The 14,604-nt window shown below is 34.4% G+C and overlaps 1 protein-coding gene across 5 annotated transcripts in view; it reads right to left on the bottom strand.

Annotated features, from left to right (window-relative positions):
- The window catches only part of NUP58 (nucleoporin 58), a 50,426-nt gene that overhangs the window by 21,033 nt on the left and 14,789 nt on the right, over window positions 1-14,604 (bottom strand). For all 5 annotated transcript variants that reach the window (XM_055096567.2, XM_055096568.2, XM_003818352.6 and 2 more), the window contains 7 exons: window positions 13,460-13,570; window positions 9,580-9,604; window positions 8,337-8,402; window positions 7,842-8,016; window positions 3,865-3,944; window positions 1,916-2,034; window positions 1,431-1,513 (listed from right to left, as the gene is read on the bottom strand). In XM_055096567.2, coding sequence (XP_054952542.2) covers window positions 1,431-1,513; window positions 1,916-2,034; window positions 3,865-3,944; window positions 7,842-8,016; window positions 8,337-8,402; window positions 9,580-9,604; window positions 13,460-13,570 — 659 coding nt within the window. The remainder of the gene's footprint in view (window positions 1-1,430; window positions 1,514-1,915; window positions 2,035-3,864; window positions 3,945-7,841; window positions 8,017-8,336; window positions 8,403-9,579; window positions 9,605-13,459; window positions 13,571-14,604) is intronic.

Below are 14,604 nucleotides of genomic sequence, written 5' to 3'. Positions count from 1 at the left end.
AAATCAAAATAAAAATGAAAATGTTGATAATTCCAATTAAACTCTAGTCTACACAGTTGATAATTTATCTAGACTCAGGTTTCGCCGCTTGAATTTTAAAGGTATTTTGGACCACATACACTCCAAGATTAAAGAGTTTAATTACATTTGCTCAGTTAGTTAGAAAAGATGTACTTACCTTGAACATTTCACTTAAATACATTTTAAAAACTAACGTTATTATATGAGAGTCAAAATATTCAGGCTGGGTGCAGTGGCTCATGCCCGTAAATCCTAGCACTTTGGGAGGCCGAGGAGGGAGGATCGCCTGAATTTAGTAGTTCGAGACCAGCCTGTGCAACATGGCAAAACCCTATCTCTACTAAAAATACAAAAAATTAGCCAGGCGTAGTGACACGTGCCTGTAGTCCCAGCTATTCAGGAGGCTGAGGCATGAGAATCACTTGAACCCAGGAGGTGGAGGTTGCAGTGAACCAAGATCATGCCACTGAACTCCAGCCTGGGCGACAGAGCAAGAGTCTGTCTCAAAAAAAAAAAAAAAAAAAAAGCGAGAGTCAGTCTAAATATTCAGTGATAAATCATTTTATTTACATTATTTAATAAACACAAACAGTTCCCTGTATTTAAAAGGGAGAAATGCTGTAAGCCGGTTTTTAATGCAGTGGCCAATAAACACTTAAAACAGATAAAATTAAGGTAGTACAAAATCATTTGCTACTAAGAATGCTTATTTTCTTTTTTTTTGAGACGGAATCTTGCTCTGTTGCCCAGGCTGGAGTGCACTGGTGCGATCTCGGCTCACTGCAACCTCCACCTCCTGGGTTCAAGCGATTCTCCTGCCTCAGCCTTCCAGGTAGCTGGGACTACAAGTGCCCGCCACCATACCCGGCTAATTTTTGTAATTTTAGTAGAGACGGGGTTTCACCATATTGGCCAGGCTGGTCTTGAACTCCTGACCTTGTGATTCGCCCGCCTCGGCCTCCCAAAGTGCTGGGATTTCAGGTGTAAGCCACTGTGCCTGACTAAGAATGCCTATTTTCTATAGTGCTATTTATAGTAGTAAAGAAATAGAAACCACCTAAATATCCAACAGAAAATGGGTTAAACAATGTACAACCATACAACAAACTCCTATGTTAACTATTAAAAATGATATTCAGGAAATATGTGTATTAACATAGAAAGTTATTCACAATGCACTGCTTAAAAAAAAGTTATAATAACAGACTACAGGGTACTTGGATCTTTTTTAAAAGAACAGGTATTATCAATCGTTATGTCTGGGTATGTTATGGATTAGAGTAGTTTTCATCTTTTCACTTATATGTAATTTTAGCTATTTCTGTATCAAGCATGGACACATTTGTCCCCAGATGAACAAATACTTGGGTCTACATATCCAGGTAGATAAATGGGCAATGAAAACTTACCTTTACATTTTCATGAATAGACTGAAGTTGTGCCGCTAAAGCTACAAATGTTTGATAAATTTTCTGCATAGCCATTGACAAATCTATAAAAGAAAATTACATTATCACCCAAATATATACACATATATAGCACAATCCATTTTATTTTTCTATTTGAGTCCAATTTTTGGCACAGTTAACGTGTAGGAGAAAAAAACTCTATCAACGTTCTCATGGCCAGAGAACATACAGAGTAGCAGACTGAGAGAAGAATGTCTACAAAAGAAATCTGGGGGGAAGGCCCTAAGATTTCTGTCCTTGTTACCACAGTAACAATTCATATAATAAAGCATATTATATTTATAGGGAATAAAGGAGTAGTAAATGACTTTTAAGGAAATTTTCTTAAAGGGGCTACCAGTAGTTATCCAAAATACCTATTATATAACCACATCTATCTCCTACAAACAAAAGTTCAAAAAAAATTACCACAGTAAGCATGTTACCTTGAGGGGTTATATGTGAATTATTTGCTTGAGTGGCAAGATGGTTTTCTAGTTCTTCAATCTGCTGCCTGTACTGCTGAAGCTGTACCTCAAATTGCTGAACCAAGATTCTGAAGTAGCTTTAAAAAACATTTAAAAAGTCAGATCAAATTTTTTTTAATTTGGAGTGACAAATCCAAATTAAGGAATATTCTGCAATAATTTAATAGTCTTCAAAAGTATCAAGGTTATCCAAGGAAAGGAAGGACTGAATAACTGTGACTGGAAGATATTAAGGAGAAATTACAAATGCACTGTGAATCCCAAATAGGATGCTGAAACAGAAGTACATTAGTGGAAAAACTGGTTGAATTTCAGTACGTTTAGTAGTTTAGTTAATAATATTGTAACAATTTTAGTTTCCTGTTCTTGGTAATTATACTATAGTTATAAGTTAACATTAGGGGAAGCAAGGGAAGTGATATAAATAAATTCTCTGTACTACTATTTTGGAAGTTTTCTGTAAGGTTAAAATAAATTTAAAATAAAGTAGAAACGTCTACCAACCAGATTTCAGAATTAAGAATTTATAGTCATTTTATCAATGAAATTTATAATCTGAGAACACCATAGTATACTACAGAAAGCACATGTAATTATTGCTACTTTTCTAATAAATTTACCCACAGAGAGTGCTAGATAGATAAAAAAAAAAAAAAAGAAGGTATCTTGAATAGTATACAAAGTAATCTGAATGTCTTTCAGTAAAAAACGGGCAACCACGAATGCATTTTGCAAAATTAGCTCTGATGGCAGTATTAAGTACAAGACAGAGGGATAAAATAGTAGAGGAAGTCCAGTGAGGAAGCATATCTCATGCCAATCTGAGTAAGACGAATATCATGGGCATTATGAATTTCCTGATTTTGAGAACTGTTAAGTATCAGAATATCCTTATTTTTAAGAAATATCCACTGAAGTACTTTAGCATAGTGAACATTATTTCTGCTTGGGGGAGAAATGTATATATACACATAGAATGTGAGGAACAAAAATATGGTAAAAATGTTAATATGTAGGAAATTGGAATGAAAGGCATACAGGAATTTTTAGTTCTCATCTTGAAACTTTTCTGTAGACCAAAATTATAATAAAAAACTAAAAGAATAAAATAAGTAAGGGGCCAGGCATGGTGGCTCACATCTGTAATCCCAGCACTTTAGGAGTCTGAGGCAGGAGAAGCACTTTAGCCTAGGACCAGCCTAGGCAACACTGTGAAATGGCATCTCTACAAGTTAATTAATTAATTGTGAGGGACCAGGAATCAAACAGACCTCCACCACTCAACTCACTTTTGCATACCTCAGTCTCTTTATCGCTAAAACTGGAATAACAACAGCTACAGAGATCTTGTGAAATATGAAGGTAAAGCATGTATAGTCCTAAGCACACTGCATGGGAAATAGTAAGCATTTGGTAAACATCAGTTGTTATTATCTTCATCAACATAGAAGGACATAAACAGATAAGATGTATTTTACATGTATGAAAGCCAAATGTATATACAAGCTGAGTGATGTGATTACAGGTTGGTTTTTTCTTCTACTTATGTATATTTTCTAATTTTTCTTCCAGAACACGTATTACCTATTTAAATGAATAATGGTAATTTTCCATTACCAGTAAAATTTAATAAAATGGAGTAGACTCTGTAAGTAATATGTACATGAAGTATAAATGCATAATAGTGGTGAAAAGCTCAGATCTTAGCCTTCACTTACCCTGCAGTCAAATGGTGTTAATGGAGATAAACCTTTTTAGGGTTATTATGAAATTTAAAATCCATGTAAAGTGCTTATTGGCTCAGCCTTTCCACATAGTATACTAAAATTATTTAGTTTGTATACTATTATTACTGTTCTGCTTTCTGAAAGTGAGAAACATTTGTTTTTAAAAATCCAGCAACTTACTCAGCAGGAGCTGCATATTCATGTTGAAGTCCAGGTGGTGTCTTCTGGGTTCTTAAAGCTATTTCAGCATTCTTTAACTCCTAATATACCAGAGGATTTAAAAAAAAAAAAAAAAAAAAAAGCCAGTTAAGAGTTATGTTAAAAATACCATACGAAAAAAAATATTCAGTCTCTGGACTGAAACTTCAAACAATACCTTGGAGGTTCATGCTATAAGAACATATTATGGATGAAGCTGCTTCACAAGTTGCTAAAACCTTTCAAGAGCAGACAAATTACAGTTTTAACAAACTTATAAAGAGCTGTAGATCTATTTTTAAAACTATAGATTTCTGTAGGATTCACGAAGTGAATTCATTTACAGCGTAAAGATTATACTACTTAAAATCATTAATATAAACGCAGAAAATACTTTTTTTTTTTTTTAAAGGCAGGTGGCAATAATAATGTTGAGGCTGAGGCAGGCACAATTAACATTTGGGTGCTTGCTATGTACCAAACACTATGCTAAAAGTTACTTCTCAAGGACAACATTACAATGTAGGGAATGTTTCTCTTTTTATAGATGAAGAAATGGATTTACAAAGCCATTAAGTAACTTGCCCAATATCATGCTGCTAGAAGACCGGAGAACTGGATCTTTTAAAGCTTACACACTCAACCATTCTTATATTGCTTTCTACAATTCCAGCCAATGTTTTTTCAAGATTAGTGTTGTTTACCCCCTTACATTCCACATTCCTATCATTTCACTATATTTTTGACCTCTATTTAAGTATTCTTTATTTCACAAAGAGTTACTTTAACTTTATATTCCCTGTGGCAACATCTCTTCCTCATTAAACTGCCAAGCTGCTAAGCTGATGACTGTTTTTTCTACATCCTTTTCACTCAACTCAGGCTTCCATCCCACCCCACTCCAGTACAAATACATGTGTAGATGATTCAAGACTCTGACCCCTGCTACCTCTCTAAGCACTGACTCTAGCCAGGCCCAGACTCTCCTAACACTAAACTGCTTGTAGATCTTCAGACATGCCCATACTCTCGTTCATGATACTTTCCTCTTTTTCAAGACTCAATGTAAAGGTATTATTCTACACTGGACAGATGATAAAAATGCCCACTTGAGGCCTCTGTGCCCCTACAAAACCCTTGTACCTGGATCATATCACCTGATGGATTTAACTCTCTCCCTAGTCTAAGTCTTGATCCCTAATGCCTGCTGAAGCACCTGGCACATAACAGATCTTTTAAAAATGTTAGTTGAATGACTGGAGAGCTGAACTCAGTAATTTAACTTCAATAAACCATGCGGCCCCCACTTACCCCAAAAGAAGAACCATCCTATTTTAATTTAAACTCAAGTTACTTATTAAAAATGAAGTATATAAAAGACTTTGTCTTCCATAAGAATCTGGTCTACATCAGTTCTAACTGCAGAACTGCTTATATTTCCCAGAAAGGCTTTCTTTGAAGAAAAGGTTTTAGGGTTAAATAAGATTGATACTTTATAGAGGATTCAGAATATTTTTTTCAATTGGTAATTCACTAGACTCTTAGTAAGAGTTCCTAGCTACTAGACATTAGAGTAATCTTAGATCAAATTTCTTTAAAAATGTTTTTTAATTTTTTTTCTCTTTTTCTTCTTCCCCTTTGACCTGGTGAGCATGAAATAAAAATCTTTTTTTAAAATTTAATTTAATTTTTTAAGTTCCAGGGTAGATGTGCAGGTTTGTTACATAGGTAAACGTGTGCCATGGTCGTTTGCTGCACCTATCAACTCATCACCTAGGTATTAAGCCCAGCATGCATTAACTATAAAATTCCTGAATTCAGCTCAGATGATTCTTCCTTAAGGAAACTTTGACTCCCAACCTCTTATTCCTTTGCCACCTTTATGCTCTTCTCAATCTTTTATTATTTCATTCACCCTACTAGACTTTTAGTACCTTTGGAGTTGTCTTTTTATCTCCAAAAGACTATTAATGTGCCCATTATATGACAGCTACTCCACAAACAGCGGTGAATGCAATCATTCAGTTTTCGAGTTAAAATGGGTCCCATTACAGCATTCACTTCTTTCTTTCGAGTTTGCCTCCTCCATTATTTTGCTCTAATTATGTTTTCTAAATAACTTATATATAATTTCAAATATTTCACGTAGTTTCATGTGATGTTTAATCACAGTCTAAACATTCTCCAGTATAAAAACATAATTAACTCTTTCTATTCCCTAGAAAGGACATAGGTGATGATTAGGAAGAGTAAGTGGAAAGGAAACATGGGGCAATACAGGTTGAGTATCCCATATTCAAAAAGCTTGGGACCAGAAGTGTTTTGGATTTCAGAATTTTTCTGATTCTGGAATATCTGCATACATAAAATCAGGCACCTTGGGGACAGGGGATAGAACCCAAATTTAAACACAAAATTCATTTGTGTTTCTTATACACATAGCCTGAAAGTAACTGTATACAATTTTAATAATTTCGTACATGAAATAAAGTTTTAACTGTAACCTATCCCATGAGTTCAGGTGTGGAATTTTCCACCTGTGGCATCATGTTAGCACTCAAAAAGTTTTGGATTTTGCAACATTTCAGATTTTGGATTAGGGATGCTCAACCTGTATTACATTCATATTTAACCAAATAAATGTGTTAAAGAGACCAGGAAGTCTGAGGACAGACAATAAAGTCTTTGAAATCCCTTTAGCCGTTACAGTTTAGAGTAGCTCTTTTAGTAACACATCATTATTAAAAAGATTACAAGATATTCTCCAATAGTGGACTTAAAGACCCAAAAGCACCTTTAAAAATTTTACTTAAAATACTACCACTTCGTTTGTGAAGATCACAGCCCTCTGATAAATCCACAGCAAAAAGGCGTATCTCACATGAAGTTCATTAACAGATCAGGGACAACTTCACGGAAAGATTTCTAGACTGCTATGATGAGATCAAGTATATTCTGTAATTACGATAACTACAACACAAATAAATCACCTATCGTCATCCTTTCCCACTGAGGTAGAAAAGAACGACATATATTTAATATGTATTGTATATTACACCATAAGGAGGAAAAACAAGTAGACATTAGTGACAGACAACATTAGCCACATTACTATTTATTTTTATTTGTATTTTTTTGAGACGGAGTTTTGCTCTTGTTGCCCAGGCTGGAGTACAATGGTGCAATCTTGGCTCACTGCAACCTCCGCCTCCCAGGTTCAAGCGATTCTCCTGCCTCAGCCTCCGGAATAGCTGGGATTACAGGCATGCGCCACCACGCCTGGCTAATTATTGTATTTTTAGTAGAGACGGGATTTCAGCATGTTGGTCAGACTGGTCTCGAACTCCTGACATCAGGTGATTTACCTGCCCTGGCTTCCAAAAGTGCTGGGATTATAGAAGTGGGCCACCAGGGCCGGCCTACTATTTTTATTAACTAAGATTTAACCACGACTTGCAAGTCATCAAATTTAATATCCACACAGCATGATATAATTTTTATTTAAAAACCGACAGTTAAAAAACATTATTTTCTGACTAGCTATGTTTCCTCTTATATAATAGGCCAATTTAGCCAGCAACCACACTTATGAAACCTAGTTAGTTAACAGCATAAACTCTGGAGTTGGATTACCAGGGTCTGAATCCAGGCCCTTCAACTTACTAACAAAGCTCTGTGCTTTTTTTCTTATTTATATAATGGGGATAATAATTCCTACCTTGTTGGGTCTTTTCAGAAATACTTAATGGTTTTAACAGATATAAATTGCTTAGGATACTGTCTTGTATACAGAAAACGCTTAATAAAAACTCATTATTAAAGTATATGAGTTATCTAGTTTTCTACCGGTATGCATGTATCAAATTTTATAATTAAAAACAAAACAAAACACCTTATTTCCATTTTGGAAAAAACAAAACAAAAAAACCCTACGGTAAAATGGCCATAAGTTGGTATACCTGAGCAGTTTCTATTTTCAATTTGTCAATGTTGAGAGTGTTTCTCTGTATTCCATTGGCAGCCAACGACAGGAGCTGCTTCAGAGCTTTAATATCTTCTTGTACCTTAAGCATTGCTTTTGAAGACATTCTACTAATTTCTTCTTGAACTTGTTTCTGCTCCTTCACAAATTTCCTAAAAAATATATTTAAAACTGAGTTTTAAAAAATGTATCTTTGGTTTCCTACAAAAAATATATATATACTTAAAACAGTCCAAGTGTTTTAAAATACAAAACTAAAAATTCATCTATAGTTCACACTTTTTTACAGAATGGAAGTTATTCAATTTTAATTCCTGTTGTTCTGCTTTTCTGATTTCTAAAAGCATTAACATTTTAACCCTAGTTAAGAGATGCTCCTCTAGGATGCGATTTTAGAAGGAAGAGATGCTCCCCTTAAGAAGTATTCTAGAATTCTTCAAGTGTTATTTATCTAATTATATTTGACACTTACTGGAGATTTTCAACATCCTGGCAGATGACAGGAGGTAGATTTTCATCCTTCAGAGCTTTACTATCCCTAAGAAAAATGCAAAACATGTATTAAGGTCATTGAGATTTTAAAAAGTTGACAGCTGAGTTTTAATAGAGTATTAGAGTATTAAGACACAAGAAAATATAGCAAAAAAGCACGTATGGCTTCTCTGGATGATTTCAAAGCTCTTTATAAAAAACATAAATGTATTGTAAATAGGATCTATAAAATAATTTTAACAATTCATCTGACATGAAGATTTCTTATCTAAGAAGACTGGCATCTATTAAAAACATACTTAAAAGCATTTGACTAAATGTCTAACAAAAAAATCAGAGAATACTGCAAATTGGGTGAGATATTAAACTAAGTTCCCTCTGGCTTAAAGATTCTGACTGACAATTTATTCCATTCCAAAATATTAATGTATTCATTAAAGAAAGTTTACAAAACTTCTCACAACGAGATGCTCAAAATACTTTTGAAAAATAACTTCAGTTAGTTCTTCAACATGCATTAGAATGAAAAAATAAGACCTAGGCAGAGCTTACAGGAATAATAAATATTTAATGAGAACAAGAACAAGTGATATTTGGCATACCGCAATGGAATCATGAGTTAGATTTCATAACCCTTATGCAGATCTTAGTTTCTCTAATCTTCTTCATTTAAATAGTAAGCTAAAATATACACAGGATGTTCGTAAGGAGTGAATTTGTCATTTATTTGTGAATGCTTTATTTAATATAGTACAAATCATGTGAGAAAATATAATTGGTAATAAGAAGAATGACCATCTTCAAACATATATATGATGTATATGGAGGCTATTCTCTTCACTGAAAACACCAGGACATAAAACAGGACTGGCACAATAATTCATATATTTTTTAAATGCTCCAAAAGTAAAGTTCCATGAGTTGTTCAATATTTAACAGACTAAAGAAATAAACACATATTTGTATTTATTTATATCAGAGAAATACCAAACACCTTTCCAGAAATAGTTTTAAATTTTCTTAATGACTAAAAACTAAAGATTTGACCTTTCATTATCTTACCAGAACATACGTCTATTATTTTACTTTTAACGAATACCATTACAAAAAAGTTTTTTCTCCTAAATGTATATGATATTTACTTTCAATTATACCATCTGCCTACAATTTAATAAGTTAAACTCTTCAATTAAAATGCCTTAAGGGTAAATTTGTAAACTTACTCTGGTCTTGTTCCCGTTTTATCACCTAGAAAATTCAAGAAGCTTCATGTAAAAAAAATTGGTAATTGAACAACATACTCCAAATACAAGCTTTAAATTAACACAAATTAAAGTATAAATATAAACTGTTAAGCATTTCTTTGCTTGCCTCATAAACATCATGTGATGTCATGACTCGTCATGAACTCAAAAGCAAAGCATTTTATGAAGACATCTGTACACATAAGCAGATATATGGCAGATGTACATATACTTTCAAGGGCAAGAATTTCCCTTTCTCAACCATCTTCCGTGAAAAATATCCTGTATGGAAAATTTATGTTGTTGCCTACCAGTTTAACTCCTGATAACTTTACCTGACACTTTTTAAGGCCCTATCAGTACAGAATACTATGTCAGATTACCTGAACTTCTCCAATCTGACAATCCCTTAAAACAACTATCACAATTTATCTTCCCATCTGCCATGAATACCTTATCACACCCTCACAACAACGGACATATTTTATAAAAAACCTTGCCAGTTATGTAGGTGAAAAATGCCACTTCATAATAATTCTTAGTTTATATTTGGTGAAGAAAACCATTTTCTTCAAATGCTCATGAGACAAGTATATTTCTCCTCTCATGAACTGCTTACTTGTGATTTGCACACTTTTCTTACGGTATTTTTCTTATATATTTCTAAGAGCTATTTCAACATTAAGTATATTATTTGTCTCATTTACATAATTTCATATGTATTTCTAATATTAGACTCTTGTAAGATGTATCTCAATTTCAGAGATGTTAAAATGTGAAAAAATAAGCACCTAAAAATCAAGCATTTTGGGCAGACTGCTTGAACCCAGGAATTGGAGACCAGCCTGGGCAACAGGGCAAAACCCTGTGGCTACAATTTTTTTTTTTATTTCTGAGACGGAGTCTCACTCTAGTGCCCAGGCTGGAGTGCAGTGGCGTGATCTCAGCTCACTGCAACCTCTGCTGCCCAGGTTCAAGCAATTCTCCTGCCTCAGCTTCCCGAGTACCTGGGATTACAGGTGCCTGCCACCGTGCCCGGCTAGTTTTTGCATTTTTAGTAGAGACGGGGTTTTACCATCTTGGCCAGGCTGGTCTTGATCTCCCGACCTCATGATCCACCTGCCCCGGCCTCCCAAAGTGCTGGGATTACAGGCGTGAGCCACCGCGCCTGGCCAAAAAATTTTTTAAAAATTAGCTAGGCGTGGTGCTGCGTACTTGTGGTCCCAGCTACTTAGGAGGTTAAGGTAGGACAATCACTTGAGCCAGGGAGGTGGAGGTTGCGGTGAGGTGAGATCACACCACTGCATTCCAACCTGCATGACACAGCAAGACACTGTATCCAAAAAAAAAAAAAAAAAATCAAGCATTTTACTTTCCTCATTTACCTTTTACCTCTGCACATGGGGTTTTACTTTTTTACCTCTTTCATCCAACTGTAATTTATGTTTCCATGTTTTGTATTTTATTAAGATTTTTTCTTTCATATTTAGTATCTCTAAAATTGCCACCTATCTTCTATAGATGTCCTAGATTTTATGAGACATGGAAATAAAAATAAGGATTTAATTTTATGTTTCTCCAAATAATTCACCAACTTTTAAATTGACTAGCATATTATTTCTTTGATATGACATTTTATTATATTTTGTAAATACTTACGTACACACAAACATGTATATAAAAAAAACTTGAGCCTGTTTCTACCATGGATCCCTGATTACCATGGACCCCCACTTAATCTACCTAGCTTTGCCTCAGTAATACACGTGGAGCTCTACAAAAGCTTCCTAACAGTTCTCCATGACAATTCTTGCCTTACTGAATGCTATTTTCCATATGGCTGTCAGAATGCTCTTAATCTTAAAATACAAATCTCATCAAATCCCTTTAATAGACCCAAATTGCCTGAGGTATTAATATAATGACAAAACTCAACATGGCAAATAAGGACTCCATGACTTCTGGAACCTCATCTTTCTGCTCTATGGCTAATCTGGCCTTCTATCATTTCCTCAAAAGGGTCAAGGTCCTTCTCATCTCTAGTCTCACTTGACGCTGTCCCCTCTTCACTGAATGCTGTTTATTGCTACTCTCTATCTGGTTAAATCCCACACTGGCACTGCAGGGCCCAAGCTAACTGATACAGCTACTAGAAACACAGAAATCATTTGGATTAAAAAAAAAGAATCCCTTGATATAAGCAATAGATAAAAGGGAACTGGGATGTAGTAATCAGAGATCCATAGTAGAAACACACCCAAGTTTTTTATACACATGTTTGTGTGTACATAAATATTTATAAAATTTAATGTCATATCTAAGACATTTATTTCATTTATTCTATATATTCTCCTTGCTCAACTCTATCTTAGGTACACTATGAAAGCAGGAAGATGTGGGGAGGGGCAGAGGAGAGGAGATTAATTTCTTACATTTATTTATCTTACTCTTCTGCCTTAGCCTGCTCTTTGAGCCTAAAAACAATTATAATAGAGAAGTACTCTCATGCTTAAAATAAAAGTAATAAAAGTGGTACCAAGCTATTCCACTTGAGTAAACAAATAAGCTGCTAAGGCTGCTTTCCTAATTATGGAGTTGCTACAGAGAAAACTACGTAAAAACAAACTTTGTTTAGAAATTTGTCCATTTTCATTGAAAGAGAAATCTAAACTTTGTAAAAGTTTAAAAAGGTTTTACCAACTTTAAAATAGTAATTCACCCTAGAATAGTATCTCCTTATAATAAAACCTGTGTCCAGTTTTTTAAAAAAAGTCATATAGATACACAGATACTATTTCACAGCTTCATCCATTTATCTTTCTTCAGAGAAGTTCAATATGTATATATATACCCTAGTATATATAGTATATATTCTAGTGAAACATGCTTTCATCAGAAGCAGAAGAGATGGTGCAGAACAAAGTAACACAAAAAACAATGAAAACATTTTCAAAATGAAGTTGGATTAGCAAATTTTTAAAACCAAGATTCAATGTGGCAAGGGCACAGCAAGAAAGGTATTTTCATACTGGTTAGGGGGTAAACTGGTAAAATCTTTCTGGGAAAGCGATTTCACAAACTATACACTAAGAGTCTCCAAAATATCCCTCTCTTTAAGCCAATGATCCAATTTCCAGGTATTTTCCCTATGAAATAACCAAAAATATAAACAAGCATTGATAATAAAAGGAGACACCTACATGTCTGGCTCTGCTAGGGTTTTACAAATAGTAACCCTCAAACCATTTAACAGATAAGGAAAAACCAAAGCACATAATATAAGTAACTTCAGTAAGGTCAGAGAGCTTATAAGCAGTTGAGCCAGGATCTGAACCCGGGCAATTCCACTCCAGAGCAGACACTCTTAAACTACTATATTATGTTGCCTTTTTAGATAAATGCCCAGTGTTTTACTTCCCAGAGTAAAACATATGGAAATAAACATCTAACAAGAGAACAATGGTTGACTAACTTATCCATCCATAAAACTGATATTAAGCAGCATTAAAATATTTAAAAACAGTTACTGACAGACAAATGCTTCTGATGTTAGATAAGAACAGACTACAAAACAATACTGCATATGTATCATGATCCCTATTAAAAAATACATATTCGTATACACATTAAGATAGCTACATAAGACATATGCATATACAAATCTGTTATCTACAAAAATAAAACCTTAAATGAACAACACACACAAAATTTGTGAAATATTAATACAAACAAATTTAAAAGTAAAAACTGTTACTACTAAATATATAACTGCTAATCTTCCACACAAAGGAATTTCGAGCAACCTAGACATTCCCTCAACAGAACTGTTAAAACATAAAGTTACAACAGCATTACTTACTCTTTTTATCTGAGGAGCTACTGAAATCTATACCACCAAGGCCTTCATTGTCTGCAGTTGAAGTAGCTGCTGTAGTTCCCAAAGTCAACCCTAAAGCATTCTGTCCAAGTCCTATAAATAAAACATAACTTATAAATTCCATCGAAAGACTACAACAATTTCCCCTTACTGATCAAAGGACTCTAATGCTTTTAAAGTTGGATCCTAGATTTTCTTCATATTTGATTTAGGCAAATAACAAGAAACAAGCCTGGAGATGTTTTGGCCAAAGACTGATAACCTTTCTTGAATTCGATGGTATATGCAGTTTGGATGATGCGATTTTTCATTATTACGAGGGCCAGAACATATATCAATTCAGTATGTAGGCACTCAATCTTTATTTGTTATAAAGGGGTTTTGTAACAGAGGGCTTTTAAACCCTCTCTACAAAAGCAGTTTCAGTTGGTGTATTTTCAGGTGAATACATCTTGTCTTCCAAACACACTTTGGAACTACATACTTTTAAGATAATCTAGTGTGAATTTATAAGATTTGAATATAACATGTATTGAATATAATTTCATACTCCCAAGTTCGTTTCACAAAACTTAAAAAAAAGTATTAGAATTCATTTGTTTTTTTAAATCTTCCCTCACTGACAAAAGGAAAAAAAAGGACCAGACTATGGTTAATCACAAGTCATTAACGTATACTTGTGAGTCAAGCGCAAAATTTCAAGAATCTTGTGTTGATAAATCTGTATTTCTTTTTTATTGTTATTATTGTTTTTGAGATGGAGTTTCGCTCTTGTTGCCCAGGCTGGAGTGCAACGGCACGATCTTGGCTCACTGCAACCTCTGCTTCCCAGGTGCAAGTGATTGTCCTGCCTCAGCCTCCCAAACAGCTTGGATTACAGGCATGCATCACCATGCCCAGCTAATTTTGTATTTTTAGTAGAGATGGGGTTTCACCATGTTGGTCAGGCTGGTCTCGAACTCCTGACCTCAGATGATCCACCTGCCCTGGCCTCCCAAAGTGCTGGGATTACAGGTGTGAGCCACCGTGCCCAGCCTAATAAATCTATACTTCTATAAGACCATGCATTCCTGAGCTGATACAATTTTTGTTCTTTTTAGAAGAGATGTTATCTCTAGATCAGTTGA

Source organism: Pan paniscus, chromosome 14 (assembly GCF_029289425.2).
Source record: "Pan paniscus chromosome 14, NHGRI_mPanPan1-v2.0_pri, whole genome shotgun sequence".
Classification (NCBI taxonomy): domain Eukaryota; kingdom Metazoa; phylum Chordata; class Mammalia; order Primates; family Hominidae; genus Pan; species Pan paniscus.
Note: the sequence above shows the minus strand (reverse complement) of the source record. Positions and strands in the feature narration are given on the sequence as shown.